The 13,905-nt window shown below is 48.3% G+C and overlaps 1 protein-coding gene across 1 annotated transcript; it reads right to left on the bottom strand.

The window, feature by feature from the left end:
- Nucleotides 1-484: 484 nt before the first annotated feature.
- On the bottom strand, nt 485-11,452 carry LOC149912151 (rho GTPase-activating protein 32-like). The gene is made up of 17 exons (XM_090131141.1): nt 10,514-11,452; nt 8,932-9,032; nt 7,570-8,086; nt 6,935-7,021; nt 6,514-6,591; nt 5,740-5,862; nt 5,481-5,558; nt 5,080-5,161; nt 4,458-4,601; nt 4,079-4,181; nt 3,851-3,983; nt 3,602-3,684; nt 3,134-3,241; nt 2,630-2,775; nt 1,937-2,141; nt 1,184-1,329; nt 485-995 (listed from the first exon to the last, which is right to left on the bottom strand). Exons 5-17 carry the CDS (start codon nt 6,565-6,567, stop codon nt 559-561), a joined length of 1,842 nt encoding a protein of 613 aa, XP_089987267.1. The 5' UTR covers nt 6,568-6,591; nt 6,935-7,021; nt 7,570-8,086; nt 8,932-9,032; nt 10,514-11,452; the 3' UTR covers nt 485-558.
- Nucleotides 11,453-13,905: the final 2,453 nt, after the last annotated feature.

Consider the following 13,905-nt stretch of genomic DNA (forward strand, 5'->3'; position numbering starts at 1 on the left):
GAGCTGCCTAAAAGAGAAATGGCCACTGAGCTGCAGACCAAGCAGTACTGCCTGACATTGGCCAGGGTGAGCTCCTCCTGCCGCAGTGTGATGATGACATGTCTGGAGATGATTTGCAAGGCCAGCTCGTAGATGGGAGCCAGGAAAGGGCATGGTGGGAGGAGAGAGGTGTTAAAGAACAGCTAAGGCATCAAAATGCATCAGAAAGCCCATAAGAGCATCACAAAGCCACAGCCAGGAAGCTTGGGAGTATCATGAGCAGCATCCAGGATGCGAGAGATTATTTGCTACCATACCAGATGGTAGCAGAGCTCCCCCTGCAGACATCCCAAAGCCAGACAAAACAGGAACAAACACGGAGCTGTGCTGCACGCACCCCACAGCCACAGCATTGCAAGCTGAGGTGCCTTGCTGTGTGCTGCATTCATCCCAGTCCATGTGAATGAAGACTCTGGAGGCAGTCAAGGTGTTGATTGAGCACGAGTGTGCTTTTATTATTATATAAAAGACAGGAGGGTGTGAGAGGTCCATGGTGACGATGGGATTCATCCTGTCTTGTCATGGAGAGAGTGGCTCAGAGCTCTCAGTGCTGCTGTCCGATGCCTGGGACTGGAGGCCTGATTGAAAGTCCTCCTGCAAGAGGCTCTGCTCTTCCTCACTGATCCTGGCCTGTTCCTGCATAGAGGTGCAACTTTCGGGGCATTCTGACTGTGCTTGGGCTGGGCTGCACAGCAAAGGCACGGGGTTACAATCCAGGTTGGTCACGGTGGTGTCTGGCAGGCTCAGGTCAGCATTTTCAGCAGAGCCAGGTGTAATGAGAGCATGAACTTCAATGAGCTCCTTCTCTCCATCACTGTTGTTACTGTTGTCACATGGAAGGCTGCTGTTGGAGTTGCAGCCATTTCTGCTTCCTATGAGCTCTCCACTGATGGAAGCACACAGAGCATCCTCGCTACTTGCCCTGGATCTTCTGGATTGGCAAGGGCTCGATTCACCTAGAAAGGATACACAGGGGTTAGTGTCAAACTTTCACAAGCTGAATTATGACAGTGGTTCTTGATCAGGAGTGAACTGAAGATGTTAGGCAGGGGCTGGAATGCCAGAAGGAGATAGAAGTGCACTGCAAGCTTGAATTCCATGTTCCTGAAAAGCAGGGATTTGGAAGCTGCATTTGCACCCTTACCTGCCAGGACTACCACTGCTGTTTCTGAGGGCTGCCTGGCATTGCGCTGCAGTTGGCGTTTGCTGCCAGAGGATGGCTTTCTGAGGCTGAAGCAGCAACACCAACTGCTAGCTGGTGATTCCTCATTCTTGCTGGGTGCATTTTGTCTGGGGAGAGAAAACAGCCAATGCTGTGAGTTCTGTGTGGTGCAGGGTGAGGGAAGAGCAGCACTGAGCTCTTGGCAGCAGTTGCTTGTTCCTAGCACTGCCTGGTTTCTGCAGAAACACAACTTAGAAACTCGCTCTGTTTCCAGCAGTTGAGGATGGCTCTGTTCTATAGCTCAGCCCTGAAGTCTTGCTGGCTAAATTCCCCTCAGCTCTGTCAAGCAAGATGCAGAGCATGTGAGCAAAGGCTCCACAGCTGTGCAGCACAGCATCTGAGGGATGGCTTTGATGGAGCTGGCAGGCATAACTGCTCTCTGACGAACCGTGCAGCCATAAAGGAAGTTCAGAAGCATCTCTGACTCCTACATTAGCACCTCATTGGCCTCATCTCACTGCCATGTTTAATTTCTAGTGCCAGCAAGTCTGACCAACTGCTCTGCTTAGAGGAGAACTGGATTTGGTTTCAGGCACGTGGCCCTCACATCTGGAAAACCCCACCAGTAGCATAACCTAGTTTCAGCAAGTTTTGGCACTAGAAATAATGGAAGGAAAAACACAAAAACCCGCCCAAACAGTGATGCTAGGTGCTGGAAAAGAAAGTCCTCTTTACCTGTCAGATGGAAAGTCGATGACTGTGTGGAATTTGCCCTGCCCAGCTGCAGGGCTTTCTTCCACTACAATGTCCTGGCTGCTCTCTGTTACCACAGAAGAGCTGCTGTGGCCTCGCCTCTGTGCCTGTGCCTCCTCCAGGCTGAGCAGCTTTGTGGCAGCAGAAGAGACCCCCACAGACTTGGGCCCTGGGAGAGAATTGTGCCCTGTCAGGGAAAACCACAGGTAAGAGCGAGGATCAGAAAGCAGCAGCACAGCCACCACAGTTCTGGGGGAGGTGCTGTATTTTTCTCAGGCTTGCTTATCCGAGCCACTGGAAGAAGAGGAGCTCAAAATAACCATGTGGGCAGAGGTGCGTTTATGGCAAAGGACATGGACATCATTAAGAGCAGCTCACTGTATCAAAACAGGCAAGGAAAAACCCAAGGAAATGGGGGCAGGGAACTGAGAAAGCTTTGCTGCCACACTTGCATCAAGCTTTTCCTGCATGCAAACCATAATAATGACGGTTTCTTCCTTGTAAAGTTTGGGCTTGGACATTCTCAGCATCCAGCAACAGGATGCCATATTCTAATGGAAGCCCAGAGGTCTGCTGTCCCCTTGATGGTAAAAGGGTATCTCAAAGGTCCTGAAGAAGGCCTGCATCTGATCAAGGTGACAGGTCAAGATAAAGCTACTGGAGGAAGACACTCACCTGCTGCATCTGCGATGTCTGCTCTGGATTTGGAGCAGAAGAGGACGTCGGTGTGGTTGATGAGAAATTCCACCACATCCGACTGCGTCTGCAGCTCCATGCAGGCAGCTCTTCCGCTGGCGCAGGCAGACTCGTTCAGCTGTGATCTGTAGAAAAGGCAGATTTTAGAAGTCATTTCTCCAAGACTGTTTCCCTGAGTCTGAATTGTTACAGCCAAAAGCTGTCAGCTGAGGCTCTGGAGACTTCCGCAGTGGGCAATCAGTGATGCCACTGCAGAAATTCCCCTGGATGATCAAGGACACGTCAGTCCCATCTCAACAAGACTGCAGAAATTGTCACCTAGACATTGTGCCCGTGGGGATGGAGAACAGCCCAGGCTCCTGCTCTGCTGTCAGCCACAGTTTTTACAGGAGAAGAGCACATTTGATGGAGAAAAAGGGAGGACTGCTTTTCTTAACTGGAGAACAGATGAAGTGTTGTGTTGAAACAGAACCAGAAGTTTACCTTAAGAGGTTTGGAGCCCACACAATGGCTAGGTTCTTGGCATGCATGTTTGTGACAGTGGAGCTCCCAGCCAGACACGCCAAGTGTCTCATCAGGTACTCCAGTGTCCTGGAAAACAAGAGAGGCAAACGTTCAGCACCAACGAGCATGCCGTGCTGCAATTCAGAAAGCAAACCTCCATTCATGCTAGTTCTTGTGATTGCTACTGTCACCGAAGATGAAGTAGATCCAACTTGACTGAGTGCCACGCTGCAGCACCAAGCCCCAGCACAGCACAGCCGCAGCCATCAGCTGCACCAAGCGTGCCCCCGTGCCCAGGAACTGACCCCATAAAGTAACCCCATGGAGCCTTCAACCCTTCAGCATACACAGGCATCGTGTTGTCGGCGTGAGACAAAGCCTGGAACCGCATCGTTGCTCTCTGCAATGCAGCAGGGCTGAGCTCAGCAGGCTGAGGGCAGCACTGACCTGTAGTGAGGAGCGGGCAGCTGCTGGATGACGTCCTGCATTCTGAGCAGCCGCTCCTCCTCTGTAGCGGCACCAACAGCATCCTGGAGTAGTGCAGAAAGGGAGCGAGACACCAATCAGGCTAGTACACCACTGCAAGTAAACCTCGTGGGGCTGACAGCAAAAGGGCCTCAGAGCTGGGGCACTGCTGCAGCCATCTGCCAAGAGGCCCAGGGAAGAGGGAAATGAAAGACGTTGCCTTGTGCTTACCGAGAACTTGCCGTACAGCTGGTGGGTGAGCAGAGGGTTCGGGAGCTCCCTGAAGTACATCTTGCAGAGGGAGCTCACGCTGTGAATGTCACGGACAGTGAGCTCAGGAATCTGCTCCGACTCAAATTCCTGCCTGGAGAGAGGGACGCAAACCCAGTTGAGCGAGAGGAAGGCAAGCCCAAAGCCACACCAGATGCACTCAGGCTGTGTCAGTCGCAGCACTCTTACCGCAGTCTCTGGATGTTGGACGCGACGCCGGACAGGCGGTATATCCCCTGCACCACGCCGTGCTGCTCAATGAACTCAGCGCAGCTCTGGAGGACCTGGGGGACTAAAGAACACGTGCCAGCCGTCAGTGGAGCTCCTGATTCAATCGTGCTGCAGGCTTTGCTTCACATCCCATCCACTAAGCCCAGCCAGGCTTGGCTGAAGCAAATACAAATGTGCTTGTCTCTTAGGAGCATCCGCCTCACTTTATCCTTCAGCCATCAACTCCCATTACACGTGTCTCCACTGCTATCAGCCTGCCCCCTGTTAGATATGAGCTCCCTTTCATCTTCTTTAGATGCCCAGCAGAGGAAGATCTCAGGAATGGGCTGCTCCTTACCATCGTGACCGGAGTGGAGAAGATGCTCTCCCAGGTCACAGCCAAACACCCTTTCCTTCTCCACCTCCCGCTCGGTCGGTTTCTTTGGGCGGGCCTTCACCAAGGAACGAAGGAAGGTGAGGATCTTGCTGCGTTTCTTGGGCACTGCACAACAAAAGGAAGAAACCAGGTCATTTCAGGTTTGGCTCCGTTGGACGAGGCCGAGCACAGCACACTCTACAGAGCACGTCAGAACGGGAAGAACATTACCAACCAGTACATACAAAAAGGGATTTTCCCCATCTCTGGAGGAGCCCAAGGCCAGGTTGGATGGGGCCCTGAGCCGCCTGTTCTAGTCTCACATTAAATGTGGGGGCTGGGAGACCATCCTGAGGCAGGAGGGTTGGAGCATGATGATCCCTGAGGTCCCTTCCATCCCAAGCCATTCCATGAGTATTCTATAGTTTTGCCAAGTCCAATCATAAACACAGGAGGATTGGGCCAAATCTCGGCTCCGTGGTGTGCATGAAGGATCATCAACCCAGAGGACAATGTGGGATGGATAAAGGAGGTATTAAACACGGAACCACCCCAAAAAAGACTCCCTTTTGCTTCCCCACACCATCAAATGTAACATCCGCACCTGGCTTTGGCACTGAGTTGATGAGTGCCTCAGGAACGTTCTTATTAATGAGTTCCACACACTCCCCTGGGAAAAATCCAACCTGTAACAAGAAGAAAAAGAGAGGCCAACTATTGCATACAGCACTTCTCAGATCTGAACTGTTAAATCAAAAGCCACATAACATTTCCCTCGGAACGTGCTTGCCTGACGCTCCGTAAGACTATCCAGCAGAAAATGTCCATAGTTCACAGCATAAAGGTAATAATTTTTCAACGTTTGCAGCCAAAGGCAAGGTCCTCTGACACCAACACAGGGAAACCATTTACATCCATTACCCATCCTGTGCAGGCAGAGCAGCTCTAAGCTGAGATTCCTGCCTTTACTGAAGTTGCACTCTCCAGTCTGAAGCTTGTGCCTACCTGGAAGCCGAGCTTGCCTCTCCACCAGGGGGTCAGCTCCTTTGGTGGCATGTCGATGACACAGATGATGTCTCCCACCTGCAAGAGATTGCAACGTCAATCCCAGCTTCAGCACGGCTGGGAGGAAAGCACAGCTCAAACAACTGCATTCTTCTGCACTGCCAAACATCGCCGAGCATGAGAGCAATTGCACCAGTGCAGCTCTGAAGGCATTTGCCATTGTAAAATTGAACAACAAGGAACGCCTTGAACTGCTTACCTCAAAGGAGAGTTCATCCGCTGCCTGGGCAACGTGTCTCTTAATAGCATGGGCAGCAGCAATAGCTGGAACATTCACAGGTGCCACCTCATGGTCCAGCAGGGGCTTCCCCTTGTTCTCAGTCTGAAACAGAGAGCACAGGCCACGGTGAGGAGCTGGGAACCAACAAGGAGGATTTCAAGGTGAGGAGCACATCTGCAGAGAAAGCTGCAGGAAATGCACTCGGTCCTTATCGTGGGCACTTCAGAAGGAACTGCAAGTCTAATAATGGCTGTTTCTCTCCCTGGTGTGCAGCAGGCACACGCCAGGCAATGCAAAGATGCATCTCTCCCCACCCAGACTAATCAGCAATGGCACTGACGCAGACAGGTGGCCTTGTCCATTTTGCCCCATCCTTTCCTGCGCTCTTTGTGCAGGAAGGCTGACTGTTTAAGATGCTAGGAGACCGTGAAGAGGGAAACCAAAGCTACGGCTGCAGTTACAAGGTGCAAACAGTGCCATTGCAAGCACAAAGCAGCTCTCTTGAGCAGTCCAACCAACAGCGAGGCCAAACAGAGCAGAGAATGATTGTTGTTTCTGCAGCCATTTCAAGGGAAAAGTCAGTAGAGGACAAACACAACAGCCCAGATGGCTCTGGTACTTTTATAAACTTGCCACACTTGCACTACTGTCTTGCCACAGAGGAGCTCTCTTGGAAAGCAGGAGAGCACATCTGCGGCTCACTCTGCTGGCTGCAGTCAGGGAACAAAGACCAATCAGAGCTTCATACTCTACCTCTGTCCATGCCAGGTCAGGCCCACAGCTGATCTCGCTGCACGCCACAGCCATCAGCGTAGGTGTGACAAGCTGGAACTGAAAAGAAACACCCTTTTATTTTCTCTGTTCACATCTCTGCTGTGCTCCCTACAGCTGTCGGGCACACTCACACAGCCCAAGCACGCCTGCTGGTGTCCTTGGTGATGCTGTGCAGCTCTGCACAAGCTGGGGCTGGGACTCTTTGCCTAAGGGATTGGTTTCCTGTAGACCAGCTGGTCACAGCACCACAGACAGCATCCTTCTGAGGGCTGAGCTGCAGAGCACGTGGAGAAAACCCACACGTGACCAGCGTCCCATCAAAGCTGGATGAGGCTGTGTTACTAAACATGGGGTGTCACGGGCTGCTAAAGCATGTGGGGGGACAAACCATGGCAGGTACCTGGCAAGAGATCAGAACGAGGGAGAGAAATCTCTCAAATCCGCAGCCGGTCCTTGTCACTTTGCTCTGATCTTCCACGAGCAAAAGCTGCACCAGGGAAGCAGGCAGAGGGTGGAGAGAGGAGAGAGAAAGAGCAGGTCAGTTTGCTTCCACGGTTTAGCAAAGATTACGAGGGAAAAACCAAAATCTGCCCTCCCTCAACTTAAAAATTTAAGTTTTCAACTTAAAACCATTTCCCCTTGTCCTGCTGTTATCTACCCTTTCAAAGAGTTGATTCCCCTCCTCTTTTTAGGCTCCCTTTAGGTACTGAAGGCTGCCATGAGGTCACCCCGCAGCCTTCTTTTCTCCAGGCTGAACAAGCCCAGCTCCCTCAGCCTGTCTTTGCAGGGGAGGTGCTCCAGTCCCCTGATCATCTCTGTGGCTCTCCTCTGGACCCTCTCCAACAGCTCCCTGTCTTTCTGGGCACTGTACTGCAGATGGGGCCTCACAAGAGCAGAGCAGGGGGGGACGATCACCTCCCTGTCCCTCGTGGCCACCCCTCTGCTGATGGAGATAATGTGATCCTATGAGCTCCGCCAGCCAGCAGTTCTCAGCACTCACTGTCCCCCCGTCTCTCCCACACTGTCTCAGCTTACCTACAAGGTGCTGCACAGGACGGTGTGAAGACAAAGGTACTCAGTCGGTGCACAAGTGCAACAAGCGATCTGCTCAGTCAGAGCTCCAGCGCTCCAATGAAGGGACGCAGCACGCACTGCTCCTCCCCTCATTCTAGCCCTTATGACATCACTGAGGGCCACCAGGCTGCTCCACCACGACAGACAGGGTGGGGAGGCAAGACCAGTCACAAGGGCAGAAGATTCCAACAGCCCAGCCCAATGTTCTGGAATCAGGGGGTGCTTGGAATTCTACCCCAGCGAAATCCTGGAGAAGCTGGCACGGGGTCGTCATGACCAAAGCTCAGGACCTGGCGCTTCCTCTTGTTCAGCCTCATACAACTGGCCTCAGTGCATCCCTCTGGAGGGCCTTCCTGCCCTCAGCCAGATGGACGCTTCCTCCCAGCAGCGTACCTTGCAGTGCTGGGCCCATGTCAAATCCACACTAGAGTGGGTTTTGTTACATTCAAGGGCATGTTGCAGCACCCATCTATTTCACCTGTAAGGAAATAAAGCAGGAGATGGGAGAAACACAGAACTACTGCCAGACTGCTTTCTCCCTTTCTCAGCCCAACTTCCTTTGCCTCATCCCCTACCCCAACTCCTGGATGATGCCCACGGGCGGATAGTTGGATCTCATATCAATAGGACTCCTTTCACAGGGCTCCATCAAAAAGGCTGTCACACTTGTTCCGTACACTCACACTGACCCAGCAGTGGTATCACAGTCACTTAACACACACACAACAACCAAACCCCGAGCATGCACATCCCTTCCTGCGTTACTGCAGCCCACAGCTCCCCTTCACACCTCCGTGGATCTCTGGTGTTTTACACTGATGCAGCCTCGCTGCAGCTCTGTGGCTGTCACACAAGGCCTGCAGGACCTCTTTCTCTGCAAACCCCGTCTGCAGGCATTGGTTCATGAGGTTCACCTCCTGCCCTCCTGAGCAAAAACAAGCACTAAGAACAAGAGCACACTGGGTTCAACCTGGCCCGATTCCCAACTCGTTTTCCTGTCAGACGTATCCTGGTGGGTTGTTCCTTTTTGGAACATCTCCAGAGAAGAGCATACACAGCCTCCCTGGGCAGCCTGTTCCATGCTCACCATGAAGAAATTCTTTCTCATATTGCTGCGGAACTTCCTATGGTGTAAACAATTCTCAAACATACTGTCTGTACTATTAAAAAACTATTACATCATGCTCTTCTGTATTTTGGAGGTTTTACATGGCACAGACTTGGTGCATTTTGTTATTATGTTTTTCCGACTCTTTCTCCCACTTGAGACTACTGATGGTAGGAAAAAATTCCTGAGACTCATCTCCCATCTAATTAACATACCCACGTATGCCAAAGCATTCTTCTGATGCCACTGCTGTACCAATGTGCAGTGATGGCTCTGTTTTACCAAAGCACTTGGTATGATTCTTGTTTAACAGCTTCTGGAAAATAAAGGTAGGGAAAGTCCAAAATGACATAACTTTTCATTAAGATTAATCCAATTCTAAATCATTCACATGAGATCAAGACACATCTCCAAAGCAACCATTTTCAGGGTCTATAGGAAGATGAGAACTTGTAACTCCCAAGTTTTTACCTGAGGCAGAAACTCAGGCCTGCATTTCTGGTCAATTTCCAACAGTCCTTACCCAAATCCCAGTGACACTGGCCCTGACTAGTACTGTACTTAACTAACTCTTACAACGAAGGAAAATAGGACACTTGTTGGGAGGGAGGTCACAGAAATCTCCAACCAACAACCATTGCCCTCCAAACATTTTAGATCTTTAGACGTATAAGAACGATGTAAGAGTTCTTTCTTATTGGTATCTGATACCCCGAGTTTAGGATATTTTCCTAAGAATAGTGAAAAAAGAGATATGATAAGGGGTACTTAAAGCACAGCATCTGTAATCAGATCAGACTCCTGCATTGTGAATACTTCCATGAGTATTCCTGCAGAGTGCATCACTTAGTCTCTCTCTAGCCTTGTGTTCATGGTTTTCCTGTAAGAGCTTATCTAAACACAACCTATAATCCTGGTTATGCTAGAAGCATTTGGATTTATTGATCCTTACTGTGATTTCAATTACAAATTTAGATTTTTTTTTTTTTTTTTTCCCCTAAAAATTTGATGTGCGGCCTGCAAATAGTTTGCCTAAAATAACCTTTAAAGACATGATGATAATTTGTGGATTCAGCATCTAGTAATTTCCTCAGTAAGCTCTGTTTTTACCTTGATAGAGCTAGCAGTAGAAATCTGACAGGTTTGATTTGCAGATAGCAAGGGTAACTACAGGTCCTATTACATCATCAAGAGCTGACACAGCAGCTGCATAAAGAATAACCCAAACCAACAAGATATTCGAAAACCCAGCCTCAGTGAAGCACAATGTAGAGACAAAAGCTAAGGACAGCTTTCAGTTTTTCAATTGAAATTTCAATACTGAATTAGGTGTTGACAACCACGAGGATGCAGTACAGAGAATTACAGGAAGATTAATTTCTCCATCTCCATGCTCCTAGAAATTTATGATTACAGTTATTTAGTTATATAAAAACTTTGCAAGATACCAAAGCTAGAATAACCTCTTGGTGTTGTGAGATTAAGGTTCACAAATACAAATGACAAAATTCTATGAATCTGAGATTCTGAATACAAGAAGTGACTCCACTCTGATCAGAAATGCCTATTAATTGTGTTTATTCCTTACATTTCTGAATTTTCATTTCACTGGTCCCTCCAGAAAGAAAAAAATCAGATCTCAGACCCTCACAATGATTCCAGACAGACATTCCTAATACCACAATTGTTACAGCAGACCTTGGTAAAGGCAAACAGAAAGTTACTCAGAATTACTGAAATGATAGGTAGCACAGCCCTCATCTCCTCTGGCAAACAAATTAGGTGTTAGATCGATACCTGGCAATTAATTCGGTCTTCAGCACTGCATTCAGAGCTTTCAGGACAGCGATGCTCTGTCTAGGGAAGGCTGTTGTTACTGCAGCAGCAGGATGTCTGGAGCCCAAGTGCAGAGTCTCAGTGTTCCAAAGCCTTGAAGAGGTGCACCGTATGTGCTGGGGCTGATGACACAGACACTAGAGCAAGGCCAGTGTGATATTAGAAACCTGATCAGCAGATGATCTGTTGTAAGCCATTTCTTGACACAAACAGGATCTGGTCGACTTAGGACATGACCTTTGGGCTGGAGAGCAACTCCCCGAGGAATCACACAGCCACTACAGACCGTTTGCAAGAACCCCATACCAAAACAGCTCATCTGCAATCAGTTTTTAATCTGTGCAGCAGTGATTGGAACAGGCGCACGCTCTCTGGAATTGCAGGAATGTTCACAAGTGGAATGTACATCACCTGTGTGCTCCAGCTCTTCTGTGTGCATGCTAGGAGCAATGATCCCCCTGCACCCAGGGCTGCAATAAAGTCATGTTGGGTTTCTAACCTGCCAACCAGCAGCCCAGGCTGCCCAGAGCCACATCCAGCCTGGCCTTGTGGATGGGGCATCCACAGCCTCCTTGGGCAACCTGTTCCAGTGCCTCACCACCCTCTGGCTGAAAAACTTCCTCCTCACATCCAACCTAAACCTGAACACCCCCCGTCTCAGTTTAAAGCCATTCCCCACTTGTCCCATCACTATCCACCCTCCAAAACAAAACACCTCAGCTGTTCAACACTGAAAGAGCAAAATAACTGACAGCTCTTACTTCCACTGTATGCATTTAATTCCAAACTTAAGGTCACAGGTTAATTACTCATGTGATCCTTCCTGTCAGAAGAACTACTCGTAGTGATGTGTAGGAGTAAGGAACAGTTTGAAAAGGTCACGTTCATATTAGAACTTGCAGCATTTATTATTAAGATATATATTATAAATATATATTTATCTTCATATATGCCTACATTGCAAAGAATTTTATAAAACACACGTTACAAGTACTGTGCATTGGATTACACTATATCAAACTCTAAGTAACAATACAGGTTGCTTTTAAATCTACACTTACATGTTTTCTTCTAACTCCTTGATAAAATTCCTGACTGCTTTCAGTTTTATAGCCAAAGCAGTGTTTGAGCTGGTAATGTATTCTTGAACAGCACTGTTGCCTTTAGCATTTGTATGTTTAGATATGAAAAGAGAACTTGGTCATTATTTCATGATGAGAGAACCTTGATCTGACACAGCAATACTGTAAAATGCCACTGTAAGAATGATGCTTTTCCTTTTTTTTTTTTTTTTTTAATGGAATGGTGAGTGTATGGTTGATTTAAGATAAAAATTTTGTTTGTAAGTCAATCTCTATACCTGTTTTGAAAAATATGTGTTTTTATTTCTCATTATTTAAAAATTGTCAGGCATGAAGAATCAGGAGGTCATTCATAATACAAGATTAGTAAATATCTCACGTCAAGGTTAGAGAACATTCTCTGTGTACATTTTAACAGAGGAGCTGCATCTGTACGTAACTGTAGCTACACACAATGAGCTTTTCTTAAAGGTAGGCAGGAAATTTGGTCTGCACTGGAACAAAAATCCAGTCCTGTTTTGACTGCTATACTTTTCACTGAGATAAAAAAATGACATCATTCTGTAGGATGAACTAGATATACAGAATTTGGCACTGCTCTTAAATTTTGTGTAGTGAACTGAGGGACATCAGAGCTTTACAGATTTCTACATATTCTCATGGAGAAATCTAGAGAGATCACAGGACGTAACACTGAGCTTCCAAATGAATAACAAAACACTGATGTTTTTCAGAAGACCAGAAGCTGTAGAGGACGAAGTAGCCTGGCTAGAAAAAGAGTGCACTGAATAATTGGCTGGATTAAATGAACTGCAGTGTATTTGCAGTGTTTATTCTGGAGTACTACAGGACTTGCTGACTGATTTTTGGCATCCTATGAGGAGATACTACAGCATTTATGTTCTGATTAAATCATAGAATCACAGAATGGCCTGGGTTGAAAAGGACCACAATGATCATCTAGTTTCAAACCCCTGCTCTGTGCAGGGCAGCCAACCACTAGACCAGGCTGCCCAGAGCCAAATCCAGCCTGGCATGAATGCATACAGGAGTGGGGCATCCACAACTTCCTTGGGATTTTCCTCTCTGGTAATATTCCAGAGATGTCATGCAGCCTGGAGGAGAGGACCAAACTGCCACCTGATGAGGACATGCTGAAAACTGAGAGATTCTTCAGTCTGTGTTTGTCTAGTTAGAACTATTGGCAAATTGTCAGGTGGATCCTCAGGGTCCAGAAGAATGTATGATCGGCAAAGTGAAAGAAAATTTGCTGATAGTCCATGGAAACAGGAATCCTCCTGGCCTCTGGCACTCAAAAGACAAAGAGAAGAGGAAAACCAGATGTGTTTCCCTGCCCATGGCAAACACCAGCCTTTCCATCCTTCCTGATGCCTACAGACGCCAGCAGCTGAAGCCCTCAAGTACAGGCAGCCTTGACTTATTTTCATTACATATCTTTGTCCTGATGTCCTTCTAGAAATGGGACATTTCTCCATCTCAGCAGAAGTGGGCAGGAGGGGTCCAAGTTGCAGGCACACTCTCCTCTATTTTTCTGGCACTCAAAGAAAAAGAGAACATGAAAACCAGATGTGTTTCCCTGCCCATGGCAAAAACCAGCCTTTCCATCCTTACAGTCCTTCCTGACATCAGCACTAATTGAAACAACATCCCACTCACCTTTGCCATGTCTGGCAGAGCTTACAGCTCTTTCTATAACATCCATCTTGCTTTCAAGTCAACAGCTGATGCCCACAAGGACAGCCAGCCTGGACTTAGTTTCATTACATATCTTTGTCCTGATGTCCTTCTAGAACTTGGGCATTTCTGCCTCTGAGCAGCAGAGCGCAGGTGGGGTCCAAGGTGAGGGCACACTCTCCTTTCTTTCTGGCACACAAAGACAAAGGGAACATGGAAACCAGCAGTGCTTCCCTGCCCATGGCAAACACCAGCCTTTCCATCCTTACAGTCCTTCCTGATATCAGCAGCAATAGAAACAAAATCCCACTCACCCTTGCCATGTCTGGCAGAGGTTGCAGCTCTTTCTATTACATCCCTCTTGCTTTCAAGTCAACAGAACCTGTGTCACAGAAGGAAAAGCAATCTTTTACCTGCTGTGCCATGCCCATGGCAACACCATTGCAGATGCCAGCAGCTGATGCCCACATGCACAGCCAGCCTGGACTTATTTTCATTACATATCTCTGTCCTGATGTCCTTCTAGAACCTGGGACATTTCTCCATCTCAGCAGAAGAGGGCAGGAGGGGTCCAAG

This window comes from Phasianus colchicus, chromosome Z (assembly GCF_987193195.1).
Source record: "Phasianus colchicus chromosome Z, bPhaCol1.hap1.1, whole genome shotgun sequence".
NCBI lineage: Eukaryota > Metazoa > Chordata > Aves > Galliformes > Phasianidae > Phasianus > Phasianus colchicus.

Excerpts from the sequence above, each read along its gene's own strand:
- LOC149912151 (XM_090131141.1), bottom strand. The coding sequence starts at position 6,567 with ATGGCTGTGGCGTGCAGCGAGATCAGCTGTGGGCCTGACCTGGCATGG. Across the intron at positions 5,162-5,480 it reads GAGGCAAGCTCGGCTTCCAG|GTTGGATTTTTCCCAGGGGA; the intron begins GTAGGCACAAGC and ends TTCTTGTTACAG. Across the intron at positions 1,330-1,936 it reads ATCGACTTTCCATCTGACAG|ACAAAATGCACCCAGCAAGA; the intron begins GTAAAGAGGACT and ends TTCTCTCCCCAG.